Here is a 25046-nt window from a genome sequence, read left to right as displayed (position 1 = left end):
CTAACCACACACTAACTCCACACTAACTCCATACCACACACTAACCACACACTAATTCTACACAAACTCCACACCACACACTAACCACACACTGACCACATACTAACTCCACACCACATGCTAACCACATACTATCCACACACCACACACTAACCACATTCATTAATCACAGACTGCGCACTAAACACCCAATATACACAGTGACCCCACATTAACCACAGACCACACACCACATATTACACACTAGACACATCACACACATTAACCACACACCACATACATACTAACTTCATACTATATACCGACAACACTCTAGCACAGTCCACACACATATTAACCACATACTACACACTACACTAAGCATACACATATACACACCAACCACACATCATACACTGACCACATATTCATATTAATCATATACTAACTACTCATGTCAGGCCACACTTGCAGCAACTTTGCATCACGTGCACATCACCTATCACAACTTTGCATCACGTGCACATCACCTATCACACACATGAACACTTCACACTTCACCTATACCACACAAAGCTATCTATACCACACCCACTCGCTAAAGTCCTATCCGTGCGTTCATCACATACCACATACATTCTGCATGCCACATGCACCACGCACCGCATCACACACACATCCCTTATGCTCATTCTGTACATCATGCACAGACACCCCCCCCCTACTCTGGACCAGCAAAACACCCGGAGTCCCACCTAGTCTCTAGGGGCTCAACACATTTTCTCTCCCCTTCTCTGGGTCTCTTCATTTCTCCAGCATTCGAGGACTGACAGGGAGTCCCCTGGTAGCTCTGGAAGCAGACCACATCTGAGGATGTGTCAAAGATCTTTTCAAGATGTGGTGTCTGAAATAATTAGATCAAATAGCTACCTGTCCAACGTGGGTCTCCGTGGCCCTTTATATCTCTGCACTTGTGAGAGATGAACTGGGTCTTTTGAAAGAGTGCTTAAATCTGCCCTGCCCCGCGCTGCCCCGCCCCCAAGCCAGCTCCCACCCCCATCCCCAATGCCCTCGGATCTTCCTCACCTCTGCTGTCATCTTGGCAATGAGCTCTGGAGAAATGGCCCCACTGAGCACGTTCCTCCTCAGGCCTGGGTTCCTAGGGTCCTTCAGGTTGCTGATGCGGCTGCGCACCCGGTTCCGGTACTTCATGTCTGTGCTCTTGAGTTCTTGATAGATATGTGTCTGAGTCAAGGGCCATTTTGTCATCCTTGGAGGAGCATGGGGGATAGGAGCATGCCTTAGGGGTCAGGAAACATCTCTGTGGCCTCTGCTCAATGGGCATCTGGTTTGAGCCCTGGGGTCAGCCAAGTATCAGAGACAGGTAGGGTCTCCAAGAGGCCAGACTGTGGCAAGCACTGAGGTGTCAGGGAGGAAGGATAGGCATTCTGGTCTGTTGGAGTCTCTCATGGGAGTTCAGGTGAGTCACATGCTTCTGTGTGTCAGTTCCCTTCTTAAACATACACACACACACACACATATACACACATACATACACATGCACACACACATAAACACACACACATACACAGAGACACACACAAACGCACACACACACATACACACATGCATGTACACACACATACACATACACACACGCACACACACAGACATACACACACAGAGAAAACAACAAAATAAACTGGGATTGTTTGAAGGCGTAAGTGCACCATCACACACCAGGAACCAGTATAGGGTATGGAACATGTCAAGTGTTCCACATTCAGGACTGCTAAGATGAGAAAAATGAGGGTAACCTCTAGTTTGAAAGGACTCCAGAATTGGAGACCAACTGTCAAAGGGAAAGATCAAGAGCCACATGTTTCAGGCTCTGAGAAGTGCAAAACCAAACCATTGGCTGCAGTAGTGGCACACGTCTTTAATCTCAGCACTCAGGAGGCAGAGGCAGGCAGATGGATGTCTGTGAGTTCGAGGCCAGCCTGGTCTACAGAGCTACAGTTCCAGAACAGCCAAGGCTACCAAGACCTTGCCTCAAAAACACCAAAAAGCAAAACGAACTAAATTACAAACTCCAGCGGACACTCCTGTTCTCCCCCACCACCTCTGACTTCTCTCATAGCCTAGGGTAGCCAAGAACTCTCTATGCAGCTGCGTATGACCTTGAACTTCTGATTCTCTTACGTTCATTTCCCAAGTGCTAGAATTATAGACAAGCAACACCCCCAGCCTCTCCCAAGGAGGCTGCTCAGCCATCTCCCTCCTCCTTAGGCACAACCCTTCATCCCAGGGATCCACTCCGAGAACGGCTGACCAGTTCCTTCTCCCACAAGTAGATGAGGAAGCAAGGCTTAGAAAGGGGTCAGGTCCTTGGTCCTTATGAGAGGGCAGATTCCTAGTAGGGCCAGGGCTGCAAATCAGGCCTCCTCTTACCAGCAATCCTCTGCCATTCACAGGCAGGAAGTCACCCCTGGCCACGGACCACAGTTCTGTCCAAGCCCAGATCCTCCCCCTGCCCATCTCAGGACAAAGGTCAGGGATGTGGAGATCAGCCTCCTTCTCTTGATCTCTTGAGCCAAGCAAAGACAGAGAGTCAAAGCCATTGCTGGGGAAAAGCACAGCCAGGAGTGACCAGGGCAGTGTGCAGAGCAGAGTAACTGGCTTTCAGGAACTGATGGGAAGGAGGCGTAGACTTGGCTTTTGTCCCATTTTTGTTTTAATGTCAACTGTACAATCTGAGTGTGAAAATAGTCAGGCGGTGGTGGCATATGCTTTTAATTCCAGCACTTGGGAGGCAAAGGCAGTGGACCACCAAGTTCAAGGCCAGCTTGGTCTACAGAGTGAGTTCAGAGACAACCAGGGCTACACAAAGAAACCGTCTGTCAAAAGACCAATGCCCAGGGGCTGGAGAGATACCTCAGCGGGTAAGAGCACTGACTGCTCTTCCAGAGGTCCTGAGTTCAATTCCCAGGTGACATACAACCATCTCTAATGGGATCTAATGCCCTTTTCTGTCTGGCGTGTCTGAAGATAGCAACAGTGTACTCACATAAAATAAACAAATAAACCTTAAAAGAAAAAGGAGGGGGCCTGGAGAGATGGCTCAGTGGTGAAGAGCACTGACTGCTCTTCCAGAGGTCCCGAGTTCAAATCCCAGCAACCACATGGTGGCTCACAACCATCTGTAATGAGATCTGATGCCCTCTTCTGGGGTGTCTGAAGACAGTTACAGTATACTAACATATAATAAATAAATCAAAGAAGAAGAAGGAGGAAGAGGAAAAAGAGAAGGAGAAGGAGAAGAAGGAGGAGGAGAAGGAGGAGAAGAAGAAGAGGGAGATGCCCACCCCTCAAATGTTAAAAAAGTCAGGAGGTGAAATAATAGGTAAAGTACATAGAAAACATAAATATATAGAACTGACAGGCATGCCTGCATGCGCCTTTAATACCTGTACCCTGAGGCAGAGGCAGAGAATCTCTGTAAGTTTGAGGATAGCCTAGTCTACATAGAGTGAGTTCTGGTAAGCCCGGCTACATAGTGATACTCCATTTTTAAAATGTACTTTTCTTCATACATAGAACCATATACCACGGCTTCCAGTCCAGCTCTGATACCTTGCTGTTCTCAGCCTTAGTTTCCCTGAATATACAACAAGAACACCAACATGCCCCAGAGGGGTAGCCGGGGGCATTAAGACAGTCAAGAAGTGTCAGCTGCCTGGCCCAGTGCCTGCCTCATGGCATCACAGTTCAGGAGCTGTGCCAATCAGAGGGAGGGAGAGAAATGTAGTGCGTGGAGCAGACTGCCTCTCTGTTCATGCAGATCAGGGCAGGGTTAGCTGCAGGAGCGTTGGCGGGTCATAGCGCCTCCCTGAGCTTCTTGTGCCTCACCTGCAACCAGATGAACCCAGGGAACTCACTGATGGACAGGGCAGGACCCAAGAGGATGTCAGCTTTGCTCAGAAACTCTGGTTCACGGGTGGAGCAGGGAATCATCCCTAGAGCTGCACCCACACACGCCCACTAGGCAGTTTAGGCAGCCCCAGCCCCACGTGATGTGTGGATATGGTCTTCTATTTCCGAGGCCAGCTTGTCACAGTTGACTCCATAGTCCTTGAAATCATCTGAAAGAGGTCGGGATACAGACATTAGCCCTGGGAGACTTTGCCAGGGCCTCTTCTTGACAGTGGGATTCCTGTACCCCTACAGGAGACTCTGCCTCAACAAACAAGCAAACCAACAAATGGTGTCTCACCGGTGGCTTCCCCTCCCTCACCTTCTGCCTTCAGAGCGGCTGACAGCATCTCCACACACTTGTCTCGGACAGAGTCCCCGGTGAGATAGCAGGGGGCCAGGAGACAGACAGAGGGGGCGAAGGTGGGAGTTGAGGGGCTGCTGGGGGTCTTGGGAGTTTCCTCTTTGGATCTGCTGCTGTTGGATCTGAGGATGACAAGCGGTAACAGACATGTTGACATTAGGCGAATAAACCATTCATGGAGAGTAGCATTCCAGATGTTTCCACGGGTGTGGGTGCTCGCCTCTAACTCTCATAAACAGGTGCTACTTATAATTCTTTGTTTTGTTTTATTTTTTTGAGACAGGGTTTCTCTGTATACCCCTGGCTGTTCTGGAACTCACTCTGTGGACCAGGCTGGCCTTGAACTCAGAAATCTGCCTGCCTCTGCCTCCCAAGTGCTGGGACTAAAGGCTTGCACCGCCGCCACCACCACCCAGCTATTATTTTTTTTTAATGAATTATTTATTTATTGTTATATGTGAGTACACTGTCACTGTCTTCAGACACACCAGAAGAGGGCATCAGATCCCATTACAGATGGTATGAGACACCATATGGTTGCTGGGAATTGAACTCAGGACCTCTGGAATGCTCTTAATTGCTGAGCCATCTCCCCTGCCACTGTCACACCCCCTCCACCCCCCAGCAGATGCCGTCCTTACCCCACATGGGAGGCACATCTTAGAAATGGGTGTGGTGACTCCCAATGTGATGGAGCATGCGCCTTTTAATCCCAGCTCTTGGAAGGCAGAGGCAGGTGGATCTCTGTGAGTTCAAGGACAGCCTGGTCTACATAATAAGCTATAGGCCAGCCATGGCTACATTTTGTTTGACATCCTGTCAAACAAAACAAAACAAAACAAAACGAGTTAAAATATCCAAGCTAGACTCTGGTCATACATCACTTGAGAGGCCTGGCTGTTACCAAGTGCCAGAGTTGGGCCAAGCGCTTCTTGATCATTTTCCAGTTTAATCCTCACAGGAGTCCCTGGCAGTCTTACCCTTACCATCTTATTTGTACACAAAGAAGCAAACTTGGAAAATCTGATCATTGAGTTATACCTGGAGTGATTCACGAAGACTAGAGCCCTGGGCTGTGTGTTAATACTTTCACTGCCTCTGATACACTCCCTACTGTGACCCCATTTACTGCAGCAACTAGATGGGGGTCGGAGGAGATCTCACAGTCCTGGCTGTCCTTAAACTTACCATGTAGCTGAGGGTAGCAATGAACTTCTCTGATCCTCCTGCCCCTGCCTCCCAACTGCTAAGACTTTAGGTGTGCATCCTTGTCTGGTTTACGACGTGCTGGGGTTTAAGCCTAGGCTTTGAGTATTCTAGGAAAGCAAGCTAATAATTGAAGCACATCCCCAGCTGCATTGATTGATTTTTTTGTGGTTGGTATCTATATGAATGTGTGTGTGTGTGTGTGTGTGTGTGTGTGTGTGTGTGTAGGCAACCTCAGGTGTTTCTCAGGAGCCAATCACCTCAATGTAGGAGATAGGAGATAGTCTCTCTTGCTGGTCCCTTACCTACCATGGCTAGACTAGGCCCCAGGGATCCTCCTGACTTGACCTCTCTAGGATTGAGATTGTAAGCATGTTCACGTACTACCATGCCCAGCTTCTTATGAGTGCTCCAGGCTGGACACATGTTTGCTGAGCTCTCTCTCAATCTGTCTTGCTTTTCTTTTAGGGGACAGGTTATTTGCTTGTTTTGTTTTGTTTTTGAGACAGGGTGTCTCTGGGTAACCTCAACTATCCTGGAACTCACTCTGGCCTAGAACTCATGTATCTGCCTGCCTCTGTCTCTCAGATGCTGGGATAAAAGGTGTGCGCCACCACACCTAAAGAGTTTGTCTGCGAATAGGACTGATCGGGCAGCTGGCATTTCCTAGAGTTAAAAATGGAGTTTCCTGGGACTGGCAAGATGGCTCAGTGGGTAAGAGCACTGATTGCTCTTCGTAAGGTCCTGAGTTCAAATCCCAGCAACCACATGGTGGCTCACAACGTCCCGTATTGATATCTGATGCCCTCTTCTGGTGCATCTGAAGACAGGTACAGTGTATCTTGGGGCTGGAGCAAGCAGAGACTGAGTGAGGGCCGAGGGCCTACAAGAGCAAGCTGGGTTGACTAGAGTGAGCAGAGGCCCTAAATACAATTCCCAACAACCACACGAAGGGCCATCAACCATCTGTACAGCTACCATGTCCTCATATACATAATAAATAAATAAATACATGAAGGGCCATCAATCATCTGTACAGCTACAGTGTCCTCATATACATAATAAATAAATAAATAAATCTTAAAAACAAAAACCAAAAACAAAAATGGAGCTCCCTCTTACCTGTCTGTCACGTCTCACATCAAAGGTCATATCCTCAGGGAATGGCCTCGCCCTGTTTTCCTGCTGCATAGCACTTACCCAAGTCTATAATTAACTTGCTCATGTGTTTATAAACATTGTCTCCTTCCCTCTTCAGATGACAGTCCACACAGAGACCGTGTGGCTCATTCACTCCTGTAACAGTTCCCATATTTAGTTTGCTAAATGGCTGTTGAATCCATGATAGAGACTGATGGATCATGAAGAGATCAAGGACCAGGGAGTGCGGATGGAGCTCACCTGGAGGGAGGCACATCCTTTCAGAAAGGCTGTATTCTATTCCCTGGGCTTACAAGACAGCTCACTCAAGATGGCTCAGCAGTTAAGAGGTCCTGAGCTCAATTCCCAGCAACCACATGGTGGCTCACAACCATCTGTAGCCCTCCTGGTGTGTCTGAAGAGAGCGACTCACATACATTAAATAAAGAGTCCCTGCTATGTGTGGCCTGGCACACATCAGGTTCTGGGCTCGCACGGAGGAAGCCCACCTCACAGGGTTTTGGAGCTGGCAGTGATGACAGCTGTCATGTTTGGAATGCCTACACTGAGTCTGAGTCTAAGCTCCAGAGCTGGGTGTGGCCGCACACGCCTGTGATGCCAGCAGCTGGGAGTGTGCGGCAAGAGGATCACAATGTTCCAGCCTGGGCTACGTATAAGGGCTAGTCTCATCCCCCAGTCCCTAAAGAATCCAGGCATTGATGGCTCAGTTGATGACCATAGCTGCGTAGTGACTTGATTTCAGTCTTAGAACCCATGTAGAGAAAGAAGAAAAGCAGTTTCCCCACAGTTTTCCTCTGACCTCCATGTGTGCACATACGCACACACGCACGTGGCATTGTACACAGGCACGTGTGATGAGAGCATACGCGCGCAAATCTAGGCTTCGGAGGCAAACTCCAAAGCCTGGTACACGTGCCACTGTGACCGTGGGCACGCATGCCACTGGGTACACAGTGGGTAGGTTCTTTACCCTCTGATGCCTCACGTGTAAAATAGGAATAACAGTAGCACCCATTTTATGGTGAGTTGGAACAACTAAAAGAACCTAGGGAAATCCCAGCAAAAAGTACCAGGCCGCTTACCCCCTGCACATGAGTGTTGCTATCACACACACCATCTGATCCTCACAATGACCTTGGGGAGTCAAAATCATTTCCACCCTACAGATCAATACAGCGAGTCTCAGTGAGGTGAAACTGAATTGTCTAACGGCATCCATCCGACTTCCAAGTGGTTAGAGTCAGACCGGAAAGAGCTGTCCGTCTTTCCAGTTCCCCTGTGTTGAGAGTTTTCCAGAGTCCTCTTACCCATGCAAGCAGCAGCTGATTGGAGCTCTTTCCCCTCTGGACCCTGGCTCTGTGCCTTCCAGCCTGGCTAGGAGCTGGCTGCCTGGCTGCCTGGATTTTGTAACTGGGTTGCATTTCATCCGGTCACACTCATACCGTTAGGGACTGCTAAACTACAGAAAGGGCGTCGTTAGTGAGGCTTGGGATTAGGTGCATTTTATCTGCTCCTTCCCTCTGCTCCCAGATTTGTCAACCTCAGCCTTAGCCTAGGCCCTAGCACTAGTGCCAGCTCTTAGAAATCCTTTCTGGTGCCTGCCAGAGGCACGTGGGGGCCCTGCTTTCTGTTCTTGTGCGCCACCTCGTGGACAATTCAGTTACTGCAACTTACAGTTGCTGCCAAACCAAAGTCTGGATTATGGACAATGATCTGAATGCAACTCTCTTCTCCGTTGGGAGCAGTTCGTTCTTTCCTGTGTGTGAGTGAGTGTGTGTGTGTGTGTGTGTGTGTGTGTGTGTGTGTGTGTGTGTGTGTGTGTGTGTGTGTGTGTGTGTGTGTGTGTGTGTGTGTGTGTGTGTGTGTGTGTGAGTGTGTGTGTGTGAGTGTGTGTGTGTGTGAGTGAGTGTGTGTGTGTGTGTGTGTGGGTGTGGGGGGTGGGTGGGAATGTGTATCTATCTGTCTATCTGTCTGTGTGTGTGTGTGTGTATGTTTGTGGCTCTGCATGTGTCTGTCTATGTCTGTTTGTGTGCATCTGTCTGTCTTTGTGTCTGTGTCTCTGCATGTATCTGTCTGTCTCTGTGTGTATCTGTGTCTGTCTGTCTGTCTGTCTGTCTGTCTGTGTGCATCTGACTGTATGTCTCTCTGTGTGTCTGTCTGTCTGCCTGTGGCTCTTCATGTGTTTGTCTGTCTGTGTCTGTGTTTGTGTGCATCTGTCTGTCTGCCTGTCTCTGTGTGTCTGTGTTTCTCTGTGTGTCTGTGTGCCTCTGTATCTGTCTGTCTGTCTCTTTGTACCTATCTGCATGCCTCTGTGTCTATGTGTCTGTGTATGTGTCTGTCTCTGTATGTGTATGTCTGTCTGTCTGTATGTCTGTCTCAGCATATGCGTGTGTATTCCAGCTATAGTTCTCAGCACACTGCTCACTCCCCCGCTACACCTTTGTACTGCTTTCCCAGAGTAACACCATCTGCCTGAGCAGGCCAACCCCCGGCTCAGATTCTTCTTCCTATGTAAGACAATCCTTGATGCTCTTTCTGTGTTCCCACCGCATGGTGTAGCCACTCCACCAAATCCAAGCTATGGATCCAAAGGAATCCAAGTTAGTACTTTAGTATGTGACCTCTGTCCCGACTCAGAGGTCCTGAGTTTCGATCTTTGCCTGGCCTTAGAGGCCGTACCCTAGTGGAACACATTGTGTGTCTAGTTGTGTCTTAGAAAAATCTGCATGTGTGGCCAATATTTACAGTTGGAAATTTCATAGGAAGGAACATTAGTATCTAGATGTCCTTTAATAACTGGAACCCGGGGAGAGAGGGGCTCAGCAACTGAGAGTGCTGAGTCGAGAGTCCAGCGGATGCAGTACCCTTTTCTGGCTCTGAGTTCCTGCACATGTGTGGTGCACATGAGTTCATGCAGGCAAACACATATACACTTAAATTAAGCTAAACAACAACAACAAAATACATGAAACTGGTGGACTGTGAATTAGCAAGACGGCAGGAGTGCTTGCCAGCAAACCTCACAACCTGAGTTGCATCCCAGGAACCCACACAGCGGAAGGAAAGAACCAATTCCTAGAAGCTGTCCTTTGGCTCCCCTTATATGGCCAACACATACATTACACAACCAACCGATCAAATCAAAGTAAGGATAACTTTAATACTGGAAGATGGGGGCCAGAGAGATGGCCACATAAGCCCTAAGTTTGAACCTCAGCATCCACATAAGGATAGGAGAACCAGCTCCACAGAGTTATCCTGTGACCTCATCATATGCATCCACACATCACATGTGTGTGTGCGCACACACACACACACATACACATACACGCACGCACAAGCATGCTCACACATACAAATAATAAAAACCTGGAAAACCCCTGGAGGATGACAGTCATGCATGCTGGCACATCTGTACACTCGGTTACATAGGAAGCTAAGGCAGTAAGACTGCGTGAGCCCAGGAGTTTCAGGTCAGCTGCGGGCCTCAACAGTGAGATCCTGGTAGCATACAACCTTAACCCCAGCTACATAGTAAGACCCTGCCTCACAAACAAAGAACAACAAACCCTGAAGGATGCACCGGATGTACCTTTTCATAAGGCAACCACTGGTTAGTGTTACCCCTCAGGTAGGCAGGTTGTCTAGTTAGCCACACACTGTACTAGTCTTCAAACTGGTGATCCGACTGCCTCTGCCTCTCAGGTCACCACAGCCAGCTCAGAAGACCCGAACTGTTTCAGTTGAGACATGGTCTCCCGTAGTTCAGCCTGGTGTGAACTCTCTAAATACTTAACGATGACCTTCAATTTCTGATCCTCCTGCCTACATCTCCAGAGTTCTCCGGATCACAGGCATGTATCAGCATGCCCAGTTTATGCAATGGCGAGGAATGAACTCAGGACTGTGAGGGCTAGGCAAGCACTCCTATCCCAGCCTGAATTCTTAGCAATGCACCCCATGCAGTCTCCACTCTGATAGCTCCAGCTGCAGGGACTCATCATCGGTACCCTATATTGTCTCATATCCTGCATCCAACCATCCCTAAATCTCACTCCGCTCAATACCTCCTAACTGTTTTCTTTTTCTGCTCTGAGCCCTACAATCTGACACAGGCACGGGGACAAGTGTGATAACTCTGGCGAAGCTGTTCTAAGCTAGTGTGGCTCCAGTCTGTAGAGGATCCTTGAGGAACAGGACTCACCCATGTATCACCTCCCATGGTCTGCTCCTGCCGACTCTGTCAGGCCCTTCACACAGGAAAGGCTTTTGGCTAGGTATGACCCCAACACCGGCATAACCATCTTCCTTACCTCTTACTATACAGCCTAGGCTAGCCTTGAGCAATCCTCCTGTCTCTCAGATCCTGGCTTTGGTTTGTTTGTTTTTCAAGACGGGGTTTCTCTGTATAGCCCTGGCTGCCCTTACTGAGCTCATCTTGACCTGGGCATGGCACTCTGTGACAGAGTGACAGTGACTGGTCAGCCATCATGCCTGCAGGTCCTAAAATTTGGAGGTAAGGTAGTGTGGGTTTCTTCTCCTACCTCAGGCTTCCCCGGCTGAACAGAGAGCCCTGCCCCCATTCCCGCCAAACAAGGCCTATCCCTTTACCTTTCCAGCGAAGGCCTTTTGGGAGAGGAGGTGGTGGGTGACCTGGAGTCTGCAGAGTCTTTCCTGAAAGACACAGAACTGGAGATGACGCTATCCGGTCGGCTGGCAGCCACACTGCTCTGCTGGGAGAGGAACCCCTGCGGCAAGGCCCACCGGGCAGAGGATGGGAGAGCCTGCCTGGGCTGGGAAAGAGAGGCCCCAAGGTACCCACTCACCCTCTCACCCACCCCTACCTAACAAAAGAATACAAAGGAGGAAACAGATGTCTGCAGAAATGCCACTCGATGCTACCCTGTAATGCCTAACTACTCTTCTGAGAACCCTTAGCAGGCCCTTCTCCCTGCTGTCAAGCTGCTGGTACACGTATCTAGAAGGCTGAGATGGCCTCCCCTGCAGGCTACTTAGGAGGTTGAGGGAAGCACACACAAGCTTGGAAGGTAGGAGAGTTGATTTTAGTTGGCAATTGAAAACTGTAGGGGACAGGATCAGCTGTGTGCTGTGCCCAAAGCCTTATAAGAAACCAGTGTGCAAGAGGGAAAAAAAAGGACAGAAAGAAAGAAAACCCACGCAATCCTACAACCTCAGTGCCATCAGCGGGACAAGGTGAGCAACTTCTCCTGGCCTCGAATACCAGGCCCTGTTGCTGTTTGTATACAAAGTTTGTGATTGTTTTGTATAAAATTTCTGGCTCTAAGGTGTAGTTCCCAGCTCATATCTTAGGGTGGTGTAGAACTTACTGCCCTACAGCACTCATTATGCAACAGCCCTCCATGACAGTTATATAAAAAGCAGTGTAGCATGGGAAAGTTATATAAAAAGCAGTGTGGTGTGGGGACTGGGCTGGGCGAGACCGCGGAGGTAGGGGACTTGCCTAGTATGTGTAAGGTCCTAGGATCCATCCCCAGCACTATGAAGAGAGGTGACAAGGGACAGAAAGAGAGAAGAGGGGAGGCAGGGAGGAGAGGGGAGATGGGAAATGGAGAAGGAGATGGGAGAGGGAGAGGGGAGGAGGGGAGATGCTAAGCCTGATGGCCAGAGTTTGATACCCTGAACGGACATGCTAGGAGACAGGCTTGACCATGCCGTCCACATGTGTGTGCACACACGTTTTTTAAGTTTGTGCATTGAGGCTTTTATATGATCCTGAAGGTGTGTGTCTGCAGTGTGACAATATCTACCACAGACCTATTAATTACCAGCTGTCCAAACATAAACCCCAAGAAGTTAGGAGATTTCCCAGTTACTGGGAATGAGGAAGATTTAGTTACTTTTTGAAATTTTTTTCTCTTGAAATGGGGAGTTGGGCAGTGGTGGCACATGCCTTTAATCTCAGTGCTTGGGAGGCAGAGGCAGGCTGATTTCTGAGTTCCAGGCCAGCCTGGTCTACAGAGTGAGTTCCAGGACAGCTGTGGCTACACAGAGAAACCCTGTCTGGAAAAAACAAAAAGAAAAAGAAATGGGGGCTCACTATGTCACTCAGGGCAGACCTCCAAGTTCTCTCAAGCTATCCTCCTGCCTCGGCTTCCCCCACGGCTTATCTATATGACCATGAAATCTTTAGTCTATCACAATAAAGGTGACATTTGTGTCCTATCCAAGACACACATGCTTTGGGAAGCACCTGGGTTGGATGAGCAAAGGGAACGGGCATGGGGTTGAGACCACCACGTTGTGTTCCCTTCTGCAGAGGCACAGATCCAGCCCCACTCCCACATAATAACTGTGGGGTCTAGAAAGTCCTTACTTCCAGGATCCTCTGCTTCCTAGTGGCTTACCACAAATGCAGAGGTAAATCCTGATCAATCACTTCTCTTAATGGACAAAGTCCAGGCCCACCCGGCCCTGCAGACCTGACGAAGATGGGATGTGGACTGTGTTACCAGGCAACATCACTGCCCGTGCAAATGACTTGGTTCGTAAAGTGTGTCTAGACAGGAAAGGCTGAGAGCTGTCTACGGGTAATTAGCGGAGAGCCACAGCTTTCAAGCCCTGGGTCTCAGCAGTAGGGACTGCTCTTGTTGGACACCAAGGCTCTGCTTATGGGACTGGTGCAATGCTGGGGACGTGGGGATCCCTCTAAGCAGGGCTTCTCTCCCATTGTGGCCATCTTTCTTTGTATCTGCCAGGGAACATCCACTTGTTTTGAGAGAACCCCACTTGTTTTTTGTGGCAGTGACCTTGCTATGTAGTTCAGGCTGACCACAAATCCGTGACCCCATGCCTCCCTCTTGAGTGCTGTGTTTATGGCTGTGCATGCCGCTGTGCCTGGCTCCTGTAAACGTTTCAAAGCTGAGCAATGCCAGGGCTGCCTGGCTGGCATGCTTCCCATCCCTTCTCCATTCTGGGTGAAGCTGGGGCCATGCGAGTTGGTCAGACTGAGTCAAAATCCCAGGGTGAGCACCGGAGGAGACACTAACATCTACCTCCAGGGCTGTCTTCAAGAAATTCTCTAAACAGCTTCTGGTAAAAGACTTGACAAGCATGGGCCCCCCTGCTCTCCCGCCCAAAAAAGAAGTACCTGGTTTTGGGCTTCTCCCCCCCTTTCTTCCTTGGTGGAGAAAGGCCTGCTTCTGGTTTCCAGTCTGAACAGCCAAGTCCTTTCTCTTTCTTCTTTGCTTTTTCTTTTTCTTCTCTTTCTCCTTTGGTGGTTCTGGGGGAGTCTGAAAATGAAATTGTGGCATTGTGTCCCCACTCAGCACCATCACAACACAGACCTGTGTGACTTTGGTCCCTGGGGAAAAAAGGACCAGGACTGGGGGAACAGCTGCATGCAGGCGCATCACACACATGCATACATACATGTGGATTCATGTGTACACATGTGCACCACTGTACACATGCACGCACATATGTGTGCATGTGCACACACATGCACGTACACAGGAATGCATGCATCCAGATGCATGTGGACACATGCACATACCTGTGCATGCACACAGAGATACATATAGAGCATAGCAGTACACGTATCTATGCAAAAGCAGGCAATGCACATATACATGCATACAGACAAAAACATAAAGACATACATGCCGGGCACTGGTGGCGCACGCCTTTAATCCCAGCACTTGGGAGGCAGAGGCAGGTGGATTTCTGAGTTTGAGGCTAACCTGGTCTACAGAGTGAGTTCCAGGACAGCCAGGGCTATACAGAGAAACCCTGTCTCGAAAAAACAAAAAACAACAAAAACAAACAAACAAAAAAACCCAAAAGACACATACACTAAAAGTTATATGTTACATATAGAGCTTACACCCATGCACACACCACCATGAACTCAATGATCCAGGGGCTACATGCCATTGATTAAATAACTCAACGATGCAAGCTGAGAGCCTACTACCAGCCAGGCATGGCCTCTCCCACAAGCTGGCAGGAAGTGGTCTTCCCCTCACCCAGCAGCCGCTTCCAGTTTTTAATGAGGACTTTGGCCAAGGACACCACCTCCTTGTCTGAGCAGTGCTTGCGAACTCCGTTGACGGCGACTCCGATCCTGGTAGTCTGTGAAGAAAGGGTGAAAGGAGCTGACCTACAGGACCAGCCACTTCTTACTGAAGGCTGCAGCCCCAGCTCAACTCTCCTTTCCCTCTAATCTCGACCTCTCCAGGGTCCTTGCCCAACTCCCAGCAGAAGACATTACCTCGACCATCTATCCTAGAACTTGGCCCTGACGGATACCCGGCTTGGCCCTGATGGATACCCGGCCTGAAACCCAAGCCTACGCTGACAGGTAGCGTTGGTGGAAAGCTGGGGTGTGGTGAGTGTTGGCTGTAGCCACTGGATGCTTTGAGAAAGAGTCGAGACTTAGACCTACCTCTGACTGCCACATCTTAGATCTGCGCTTGCCCTTCGGGACCAGAAGTCTCTGGTAAAGTCTGGGGATTTATGGGAAATTTAAGGATGATTTGAAAGCAGGGGGGACATCTCTCTCTCCTTGGGTCATAACCACTTGCATCTCACAGGCTTTGGATAAAAATTCAAGGAAAACATCTTCTTCCTAAACCCAAGGACCCTGACCCCTGAGCCTGGGAAAGAATTTACCCTCAAGAGACGCTCCATGGGGGTCTTTCCCTCCCACAGAGCAACCACCTCAAGGGCCCGTCCTCCCACCTGGAGCAGCTGGATGGACATCTGGCAACTGTTCAACTTCTCCAGAAGGTCCAGGGCCCCTTCCTGCAGGAAGTCACAAGGAAAACACTGAGACACAGCTGTTGCCCTGAGCCTCTCTCTGATGGTTGTAGGCTCCTGGTTGGACAGACAGATGTGCGGTCCAAGGACAGGTGTGGGCACACAGAACGAGAGAGATGGGAAAGGCTCTGGCCCCAGACCAGTTGGCTAGTGGCACCTCCCACCACCTCCCCTCAATGAACACTAACTAGCCTTTCCCCCTGCTTCGCTTTGCATCTGCCTCTGATTGGGGCCAGTCTGAGCTTCCTGCTGGGAACCGGAAGCTTCCAAGCCTCCTCCTGTCTCTCTGCACATCTAGACTACTGTGAGCTTCCAAGAGAAAGGACTAATGGCTTTTCACTTATTTTGTTCCGTGTGGGAGGAACAAAAAAAGCACTACGTTGTCTAGGCTAGCTTGTAACGCTCAGATCCTCCTGCCTCAACATCCCAAGTGTCTGGGGTTATACAGGCTTGCTACTGCACCTGGCTCTTTCTCAGACTGGTGTTATTAAGGTGTTACTGACACACAATAAGTCACATGTACTGTTGTGTAACTGTATGGATATTTTCTCACATATATATATATATGTATATACACACACACACATATATATATACATATATATATATATATATAGAGAGAGAGAGATAGATAGATAGATAGATAGATAGATAGATAGATAGATAGATAGATAGATATAGATATATATCAGCGACAGCGATCTGGGCAGTTTGAGCTAATCGGCTTGCTCCAGGGAACCCTTGTCTCTGCCTCCAGCAGAGAGTACAGTCAGTCAGCTGATGAGCGCTGGGCACTGAGGTCCAGTCTTCAAATGTGCACAGCTAATTATGTGTGTGTATGTGGATAATTTAAGCATTTTTAACCTTATTTTAAATGTATGGCTTGTCTACATGCATGTATGTGCACCCCGTGTGTGCCTAGAACACGTGCAAGCCAGAACAAGGCACTGGACTCCTCTGGAGCTGGAGTTAACAGATGGTTGGGAGCCATCAAGTAGGTTCTGGGAACTGAACTGGGGTCTTCTGTAAGAGCAGCCAGTGCCCTCAATCACTGAGTCATTTCTCCAGCCAGATATGTTTTAAATTATGTGTATGATTTACATATATGTCTCTGTGTGGGTATGTACTTGTGAACGCAGAATGTCATATCCCCTATAGCTGGAATCACAGGTAGTTGTTATTGTTAGGACCTAGGTAAAATATTAAGGCCTAGATGGAATATTTTTTTGTTTTTTGGGTTTTTTTTTTTTGTTTGTTTTTTTGAGACAGGGTTTCTCGGCATAGCCCTGGCTGTCCTGGAACTCACTCTGTAGACCAGGCTGGCCTTGAACTCAGAAATCCGCCTGCCTCTGCCTCCCAAGTGCTGGGATTAAAGGTGTGCGCCACCACCGCCCAGCTCTAGATGGACTGTTAAGGCCTAGGCAAAATGTTAAGGCCTGGGTAACTATGACCTGGCTAGCCTGCCATTATAAGGACACTTTCTCATCTGTTTCTGCTGTTACTAGGAACCTTTCTAATGCCAAGATTGATCACATATTCTCTAATGTCCTGTGCCCTTAAAAACCAATCATGATAGAAGTCAGTAGAACTGCGTTGTATAGTTCCTCACAATAAGCTTGGACCTGAACCAACCACCCAGCAGTACTATCTGCACCTGTGTATAAGCTTTCATGGTATAAGATTCCCTTGGGATGGACCCCAACATAACAGCGACACCTGCCCCAACATAAATAACTATTTGGAATAAGACTTCCTTTTATGAGTTGGAGTCAGTAAAGTTTAAGTTCCCGAGACCTCCCTGGAAACTGACATCCTACTTGGCAGGAAGAGACATGTACATGGGAAACTGACATCCTGGTTGGCAAGTTAAGACATGAATGTTAGACAATGTCCCATCCTGGTAGACAAGTGAGGACATGAATATTAGACAAGGTAAGTCCCCTGCCACAGCTGAATACCCCAACCAAACAGAGCAGGACAAGTGTACAACAAAGACATGTTCCTAAGGAAATCCCCTATCCCTAAATCCTGATTGGTAAAATAACTTGGCACAGGTGTCTATGGATTTGGGGCTCAAAAACCCAGTAGGATCTCAACTCGGGGTCATAGTTCAGTTCCCAAATTTGGACCTTGGCCCTGGTTGACCAGTCCTGGAGTGTATGTATGACCTCTCTGTCCAAGATCCATGTCCATGTGGTTTATGGGGTGACCCCAACAGTGTGAGTTGCCCAACATGGATTCAAGAAACTGAACTCTGATCCCTTGAAGTGCAGTATGCATTTTTATGTCTGAGCCACCTCTCCAACTTCAACTCTTTTTGGGGGGCAAGATTTCTCTGTGTAGCCCTGGCTGTCCTGGAACTCACTCTGTAGACTAGGTTAGCCTCAAACTCAGATCTGCCTGCTTCTGCCTCTGCCTCTGCCTCTGCCTCTGCCTCTGCCGTGCTGGGATTAAAGGTATGCCCCTCCTCCCCCCACCTACTGCCTGACTCCTGAGTTGGTACAATAAGAATATTTTTCTCACATATTTATCTTGGAGGGAAAGGAGATTCTGTGCCTACCAAGGTGCATGTGTAGAGGGCAGAGGGCGCTTACTGGAGCTGGTTCTCTCCTTGCACTATGTGGGTCCCAGAGATCAAACTCAGGTCACCAGGCTTAGCAATGTCTTTATGCACTGGCTCATCTCCCTAGTCTGTCTCTGAGGTTTTTGTTTTTGTTTTTTGTTTTTTGAGACAGGGTTTCTCTGTGTAGCCCTGGCTGTCCTGGAACTCACTCTGTAGACCAGGCTGGCCTCGAACTCAGAAATCCACCTGCCTCTGCCTCCCAAGTGCTGGGATTAAAGGCATGCACCACCACTGCCCAACTTATTTTGTTTTTCAAGCCAGGATTTCTCTGTGCAACACAGACATGCATGTGCTTGTGATGGAGACCAGAGGTCAACCTTGGGTATATTTTCTCAGGTATCATCCACTTTCTTGTTGTTGTTTGTTTTTTTGTTTTGTTTTTTAAGGTTTATTTATTATGTACACAGTGTTCTCCCTGCATATATGCTTGCATGCTAGAAGAGGGCGCCGGTTCTCATCACAGAGGGCTGTGAGCCACCATGTGGTTGCTGGGAATTGAACCCAGGACCTCTGGAAGACCAGCTAGTGCTCTTAACCCCTGAACCATCTCTCCAGCCTGTTACCTTGTTTTCTTGAGACAGTCTCTCTCAATAGGACCAGGTGCTCAACAATTAGGCTAAACTGGCTAGAAGGTGGGCCCTAGGGTTCTACTCATCTCTGACCTCCCATTGCAGTCGTTACAAGCATTTGCCACCATGTCTGGCTTTCCACATGGCAGTGGGACTTGAAGTCAGCTCCACATGCTTATATACCAAACACATTACTAACTATTAATTATTATCTCCCCATCTTTGATGTTTGTTTGTTTGAGACAATGTCTCTCTATGTATTCATGACTGTCCTGGAATTTGCTCTGTAGGCCATGCTGCCCTTGAACTCACAAAGATCCACCCGGCTCCGCCTCCCAAATGCTGAGACTGAAGATGTTTGCCACCATCATCCAGCTCTAGACTTTGTATTCTCAAGTTTTAACAGGGTCTCAATATGTTACTCAAGCTGGCCTTGAACTTGTGGTCCTCCTGCCTCAGCCACACAAATGCAGAGAGGCTAAAGGCTTGTGCCACCATGCTTGGTCATTTATAGCATTTTATATTGAAAGTGTGGTATAAGCATCTATTTTGTTTTCCTAGATTATTATTGCTGAGATCTATCCAGACCACCTCACATCAACAATTCCTTTTGTTCAAGTCGTTTTCTATCATGCCTAACTGCTTCCTATCAGTATAAAATACTCAAAAAGAGTTCCTAGCAATGAGTAAGAATCCAGTCGATGGAACTTTTGGGTCATTTCAAGGTGGACCCACTTCAAAGACAGCTCTCTTACAGACCTTTACTCTCAAGTCTCCCTAGCTCAGGCTGGCCTTGAACTTGTGATCCTTCTGTCTCTGTTTTTAGAGTTCTGGGACTCACCTTTGAGTCTCTGAATGGACAAATACTTTCGTTCCTCTGGGGGTAATGAGAACTGCTTTGATCTCTAAGACCTTAGAATGCTGTGTGAGAGCCAGCTGCTCTCAGAATAAATGCAGAAGGAATGAAACATGGGGCTGGAGAGGTTGCTCAGTGGTTAGAGCACATGCTGCTTCGAAAGAGAACTCAGTTCCCAGCACCCATATGGTGGCTGACAGCCATCTGTAACTACAGTTCCAAGGGATTCAACACCTTTTTTTTTTTGTTTTGTTTTGTTTTGTTTTGTTTTGTTTTGTTTTGTTTTTTGAGACAGGGTTTCTTTGTGTAGCCCTAGCTGTCCTGGAACTTACTCTGTAGACCAGGCTGGCCTTGAACTCAGAAATCAACCTGCCTCTTCCTCCCAAGTGCTGACTAAAGGTGTGCGTCACCACTGCCTGGCCGATTCAACACGTTCTTTTGGTCTCCTCAGGAACCAGGCATGTGGAACTCTGATATAACACATATCCAGGCAACATTCCCATACACAAAGTATTAAAAAAAAAAAAAAGCCTTTAAAGAATAAACGAAGTAGAAAGCAGAATGGGGAGAAAAAGAAAGAAGCTTGGAGCTGAAAGTCTGTCTGCCACATCCTAAACACACCTGCATCCTATTTTAACCTTCTTCCATCAACCTGCTACATAGAAGCCAGCCCTGCTGCCTCTCAGCTTCCTGGCTGAGATCAAGTTTGGTGTCTAGAAGCCAGCCCTGGCTATCTTGAGATTAATTTGCTGAGGATCATAAAGTAACTATGCCCTGTATGTCCCTTGCCTGGTTCCAGCTATCAGCCTCCCCTTGCCAGGTCCTGGACCACATCCTATGAGCTGCCTTCTGTCAGTCCTTAGACTCCCTCAGCACCGAGGTTCACTGTGTTCCCAGAATGGCCCACAGACAGGGCTGTATGTGAACGTGTAGCCATACAACACCATGCTTCATGTTAACCAAAGGCTTTCCTGTGTGCTGGGAATGCTTCTAAGGCCTTGACCTGCACGGACTTCTCACAAGGAAACGGGAAGGTGCTTCCATCAGAAAATTGTCTGCTTATCATGCACAAAGCTTAGATGACATCCCCAACACCCTATAACCAGGTGGTAGTTCACAACTGGAATCGCAGCTCTTGGGAGGAAGAGGCAAGAAGAGCAGGCGTTCAAGGTCATTTTCAGTTACAGCTTGAGGCAAACATACTATATATAAGACCCTGTCTCAAAAACAAACAGGGCTGGAGAGATGGCTCAATGGCTAAGAGCACTGACTGCTCTTCTAGAGGTCCTGAGTTCAATTCCCAGCAACCACATGGTGGCTCACAACCATCTGTAATGGGATCCGATGCCCTCTTCTGGTGTGTCTGAAGACAGCGACAGTGTACTCTTATAAACAGTTAATTCTTAAAACAAACCAACCAACCACCCACTTCTCAGAAGGCCCTAGGGAAGTGGGTCCTATTTATAATTCCACTTTTACAGAATTATCGACCTGTTTCACAGAAGAGGGAACCAGGAGACTTTGTAAAATTCCAGTCTGGAACAAACACTGGGCTTGGAGCTTCGCATACTGTTTCAAGACATAGATCTACCAATATGTACACAGTCATGGATTCCGGCAGGTAGAGTCACATGCTGATGCAGACTGCTAGCCAGCTCTCAAGGAGAGAACCCTGATTCATAGCATCTGCTGGTTTCTGTGGAATACATGCACTCTCAGTGACGAATCTCAAGCTACTGACATGTTGATCCTGAACTGGGGTTTCTTTTACAGTTACGTGTCGTATGTGTGTGCATACATGCACATCTCAAAGCCCATGTGGGGAGATAGGAGGATGGCCCATGGAAGTCACATGTCTCCTTTCACCACATTTTGGTTTGGGTTGGTTTAGATTGGGTTTTTGAGACAGGGTTTCTCTGTGTATAGCCCTGGCTGTCCTGGAACTCACTCTGTAGACCAGACTGGCCTCGAACTCAAGAGACCCACCTGCCTCTGCCTCCCAGGTGCTGGGATTAAAGGTGTGTGCTACCACTGCCCAGTTCACCACAGGTTTTGAATTCAGTTTAATGGCAAGCTCTTTTACCCACTGAGCCATCTTACTGGCCCAAGGTTTCTTTTGTTTTTGTTTTTGGCCAATCCCCGATCCCTGTTAGTGGTACAGAACTGGCAGGGCAGACCCTGAGCAAAGAGCTCTTTTTAATTATAAGCATACTAATGTTTTTTTTTTAATGTCTATGTTTAACAGTTTGCAAAATTCCTGAAAATTCCATCATCAGCATGAAACCCGATGCAATTCACCACCGAGTACATGTTTCTGAATAACTGGGTCATATTGGAATGCTGCACTCATGTTGGAAGTGGGCTCCTAAAGCTATGTGCCAATCTTGCTAGATGTGCCTCTCTTACTGTGTGGCTAACAGTCTTTCCGGTGCTGGCATAGAGTATTGGGGACGCAGTCCGAGACCCTCTATGTCGATTTGTCCCCATGTGATGATGTCTAAAGCTATAAATGAGCCTGTTGGCTTTGCATTTCCCAGGGAAGGCATCCTGTCAGCTTTGGGGGTATCTTTCTGCTTTAACTGAAACTGTCAGAGGGCATAGAGCACGTGTGTCATGTCTATTCTGTTGGTGTCAGGAGCCATTTCCCACATGCCATCAAATAGAAGTTGTGTGACTCTGTTGATATATCATTAGTATGCATATAGCTAGTGTGTGTTTGTCTCCTGCAAGCTGTTCAGCCGGTGCATGCTCATGGTATCTGACACAGCCCTAAGTCACTGAATAAACAAATTCCAGCCCTGCGAGGCTGCAACGTGGAAGATCTGTCTTATTGCAGGAAGTATGCCTTCTTGGACTAACCACCACTGGGCGGGCCCACTTTCACTCTCAGTCCAGGCCCGCCTTTCTCAGGCAGAAGGCCAGAGTTCTGTGCCTACCGAAACCCTGCTAGAGTGCAGCAGGCGCAGACTCCCGACACAGTTGTGATTCTACACAGCTGTGCCCTGTGGCTATGGGAGACAGCCCTGACACTACTTGGGATCCTCATCCCCAAAAGGCACTATTTCCTCTTCCCATTTCACAGAAGAGGAAACTGAGCTCCAAAGGAGTGTAGACTAATTAGCCTAGGAGTGTAAACGGATCAAGAGGGAAGCCATAGAAGTCCCCTTAATCTTCCCAACCAGGCTGTCTTCCCTAGAGCCTCCTTGAGTTTCCTCCTACCCCTAAACCCTTCTCACCCAAAAGCCCAGGCTTCCCTTACCAAGTCTGGGGTGAGCAAGGGACTAGGCTTAGACAACCTGTCTACCCATACCACGCAGTTTGGGGTTCTTAGCTGGGGGAGTGTCCTGTGACTTGAGTTTAGGTTTTGCTGGCAGTATTGGGGGAAGCCTAGAGCAGCCCAGCAGGGGCTGAGAGGCAGCTCTGCAGGTGGCAGGCGGCAGGTTCGAGGCATCTTTTCACAGCACCTCCAGGCCTGTCTCACTCTCAACCCTCCCTACTGCACCCCCCACCCGCACCCTGCCCCACCCCCACCCCAGGTCAATCCATCATCTTACATACAGACAAGGAAACCGCGGTCTCTCACGATTGTACCACCACTACCACCATCTCTCTCACTGTTACCAGGTAACTACTGCAAGGCGTCTAACACTCCTTGGCTGCTCAAGCCTGTCACTCATCCCGGGTCCGAAGCCACTCTTTGGGCCCCAGAGTTTTCCAATTTTCCTGGAATGTCCTGGCAATGCAGTTCCTGGTGCAACTCGTTGCTAGAAACTATGTAGGAGAAGAAAAGGAAGGACCCCACCGGCAAGCCATCGAGGAGGGCCTCATTCACCCAGTCTTCTCCCTTTCAGTCCACGCCCCTCCAGAATTGGCACAGGCGCCAGCCACCAGCCTGAGGCAAAGATCGCTAGATAGATCAAACATTAACTTTGCGTCTGGCTCTACCTCTGTGCTACCGGGACTGAGGGCTCAGGGACCCTCGCGCGACTAGGGCTGCGGACCCCCACCTCCCGCCACAGTTCTCCTTCGTGCACTTCCCCCGCTGGGCCAGTTCAGACCCCATCTTCTCCTTCCCCCGCCCCGCACCTGTTCACCTCCGCCCGCCAGGGCCCCATCCCGCGGCCAAGGAAAAAGTTGCAAACAGAACTCATGGCACTCCAGCTCCGGCCCTTCGCTCGGGTCTTGTAGGCCCACTCCCTGGGGTGTGCAAACGCGGCTCGGCGCCTCATTCTCAGCCCGAGGTTCTCCGATCTTTTTCGAAATCACCCAAAATGTGTCTCTCCAGTTCTTGCTGCGCCTGCAGCTCCCCGGGTCTTGCGCACACCCCGAGCCCCCGAACTCCTAAATGTCCTCCCCTGGGTTTGTGTCTCTGCTCGGCGCAAGCTGCCCAGGAGCGCACCCGACCCGTCTACGGTGACTTGCAGCAGCCGAGCGCCTTGGGGGGGTCCTGTACCATCCCCTCCAGATCTGGCCACGCACACGCCCATCCTGAGTAGCCAACAAGTAGCTGGGGGACCCCCTGCCTGGCAACTAGCCCCCCACCGTCCCGTGTCCCGTGTCCCGCGCGCTCCCTTCGGCCACGGGGCCGGCACGCCCACCAAGCCGGTGGCTGGCGGAGTCGCGCCTCGGTGGCCCAGGGGCTGCGTTGCAAACTCGGCAGCCTCACCGTCTTCTTCCGGGCCACCATCTTCTCCAGCTTTTTGGCGATCCTCAGCAGCTCCTCTTCCAGGCCCATGTTGGCCCACGACGCCCCCGAGGGGTTAGGGGCGCAGGGCGGCAGCGAGCGCCAAAGCGCGAGCCGCACGGGCTGCAAACACACCGGACACTTGAGCCCGGAGGGGGCGGGGCGCGCCCCTCCCAGCGCTGGGGGAGGGGTGGCGGGCACTAAATATAGACTTCAAGGACTGCCCGGGCAAAGACTGCCTGAGCCTGGCCGGTTGTGCCTCAAGAGGAAAGGACCAATCTTGGAGAAGGGGCTCTCCTCCAACTCTCCTAGGGGTGCTCCAGGCTCCAGGGAGATTTGAGCAAGAGGGTTCTCGGAGGTCGGGGTGGGGGAGTGTCAGCGCAGCTGTGAGAAGTTCAGAGCTGCGGTGTCTCAGCATCACTGAGTTCCCAGAGGGAGGATTTAGCTTCGATGGCTATACCCAAGCCGGGAAAGTTGGTGAATTCATCACATCTTGGTGCAGATTCTGAAGTCATCTATGCCTTAACTTAGGTAGGCTCCTTGGTGCGCCCAAGGCCTGTGGCTTGCACGCACTCGCGAGGTATGCTCAGAGCCGTTGGCCCGCCAGTCTCTATTTTTTTTTCTAACAAGCTCTCAAAGGGGTATCGGGACCACGCTCCGAAAGGCTGAGCTGTGGGTGATTCTTAGGGCGGCGCGCAGGGCTTAGAAGAGTAATTTGGGGGTGGAGGGAATAACTCTGCCTCCCTCTCTCGGCTATGCCCACATCTGCTCTCGGGTGGAAAATCTTCCAAGAATTCTCTGCAGATCTAGTTCCCCTCCTGACAGAAAATGAC

The 25046-nt window shown here is 49.4% G+C and overlaps 1 protein-coding gene across 1 annotated transcript in view; it reads right to left on the bottom strand.

Annotated features, from left to right (window-relative positions):
- Tcea3 (transcription elongation factor A3) overlaps window positions 1-24551 on the bottom strand; it is a 32996-nt gene extending 8445 nt beyond the window's left edge. Inside the window, exons 1-8 of the mRNA XM_031379092.1 lie at window positions 24196-24551; window positions 15404-15466; window positions 14689-14794; window positions 13812-13953; window positions 11294-11356; window positions 4274-4437; window positions 4065-4121; window positions 1066-1220 (exon numbers count right to left, since the gene is read on the bottom strand). Coding sequence (XP_031234952.1) covers window positions 1066-1220; window positions 4065-4121; window positions 4274-4437; window positions 11294-11356; window positions 13812-13953; window positions 14689-14794; window positions 15404-15466; window positions 24196-24264 — 819 coding nt within the window. The 5' untranslated portion in view covers window positions 24265-24551. The remainder of the gene's footprint in view (window positions 1-1065; window positions 1221-4064; window positions 4122-4273; window positions 4438-11293; window positions 11357-13811; window positions 13954-14688; window positions 14795-15403; window positions 15467-24195) is intronic.
- Between the last annotated feature and the right edge of the window lie 495 nt (window positions 24552-25046).

The sequence above is a fragment of the Mastomys coucha genome, unplaced genomic scaffold (genome assembly GCF_008632895.1).
Source record: "Mastomys coucha isolate ucsf_1 unplaced genomic scaffold, UCSF_Mcou_1 pScaffold18, whole genome shotgun sequence".
Lineage (NCBI taxonomy): Eukaryota > Metazoa > Chordata > Mammalia > Rodentia > Muridae > Mastomys > Mastomys coucha.
The sequence above is the reverse complement of the archived record's forward strand: the minus strand, read 5'-3'. Positions and strand labels throughout refer to the sequence as shown.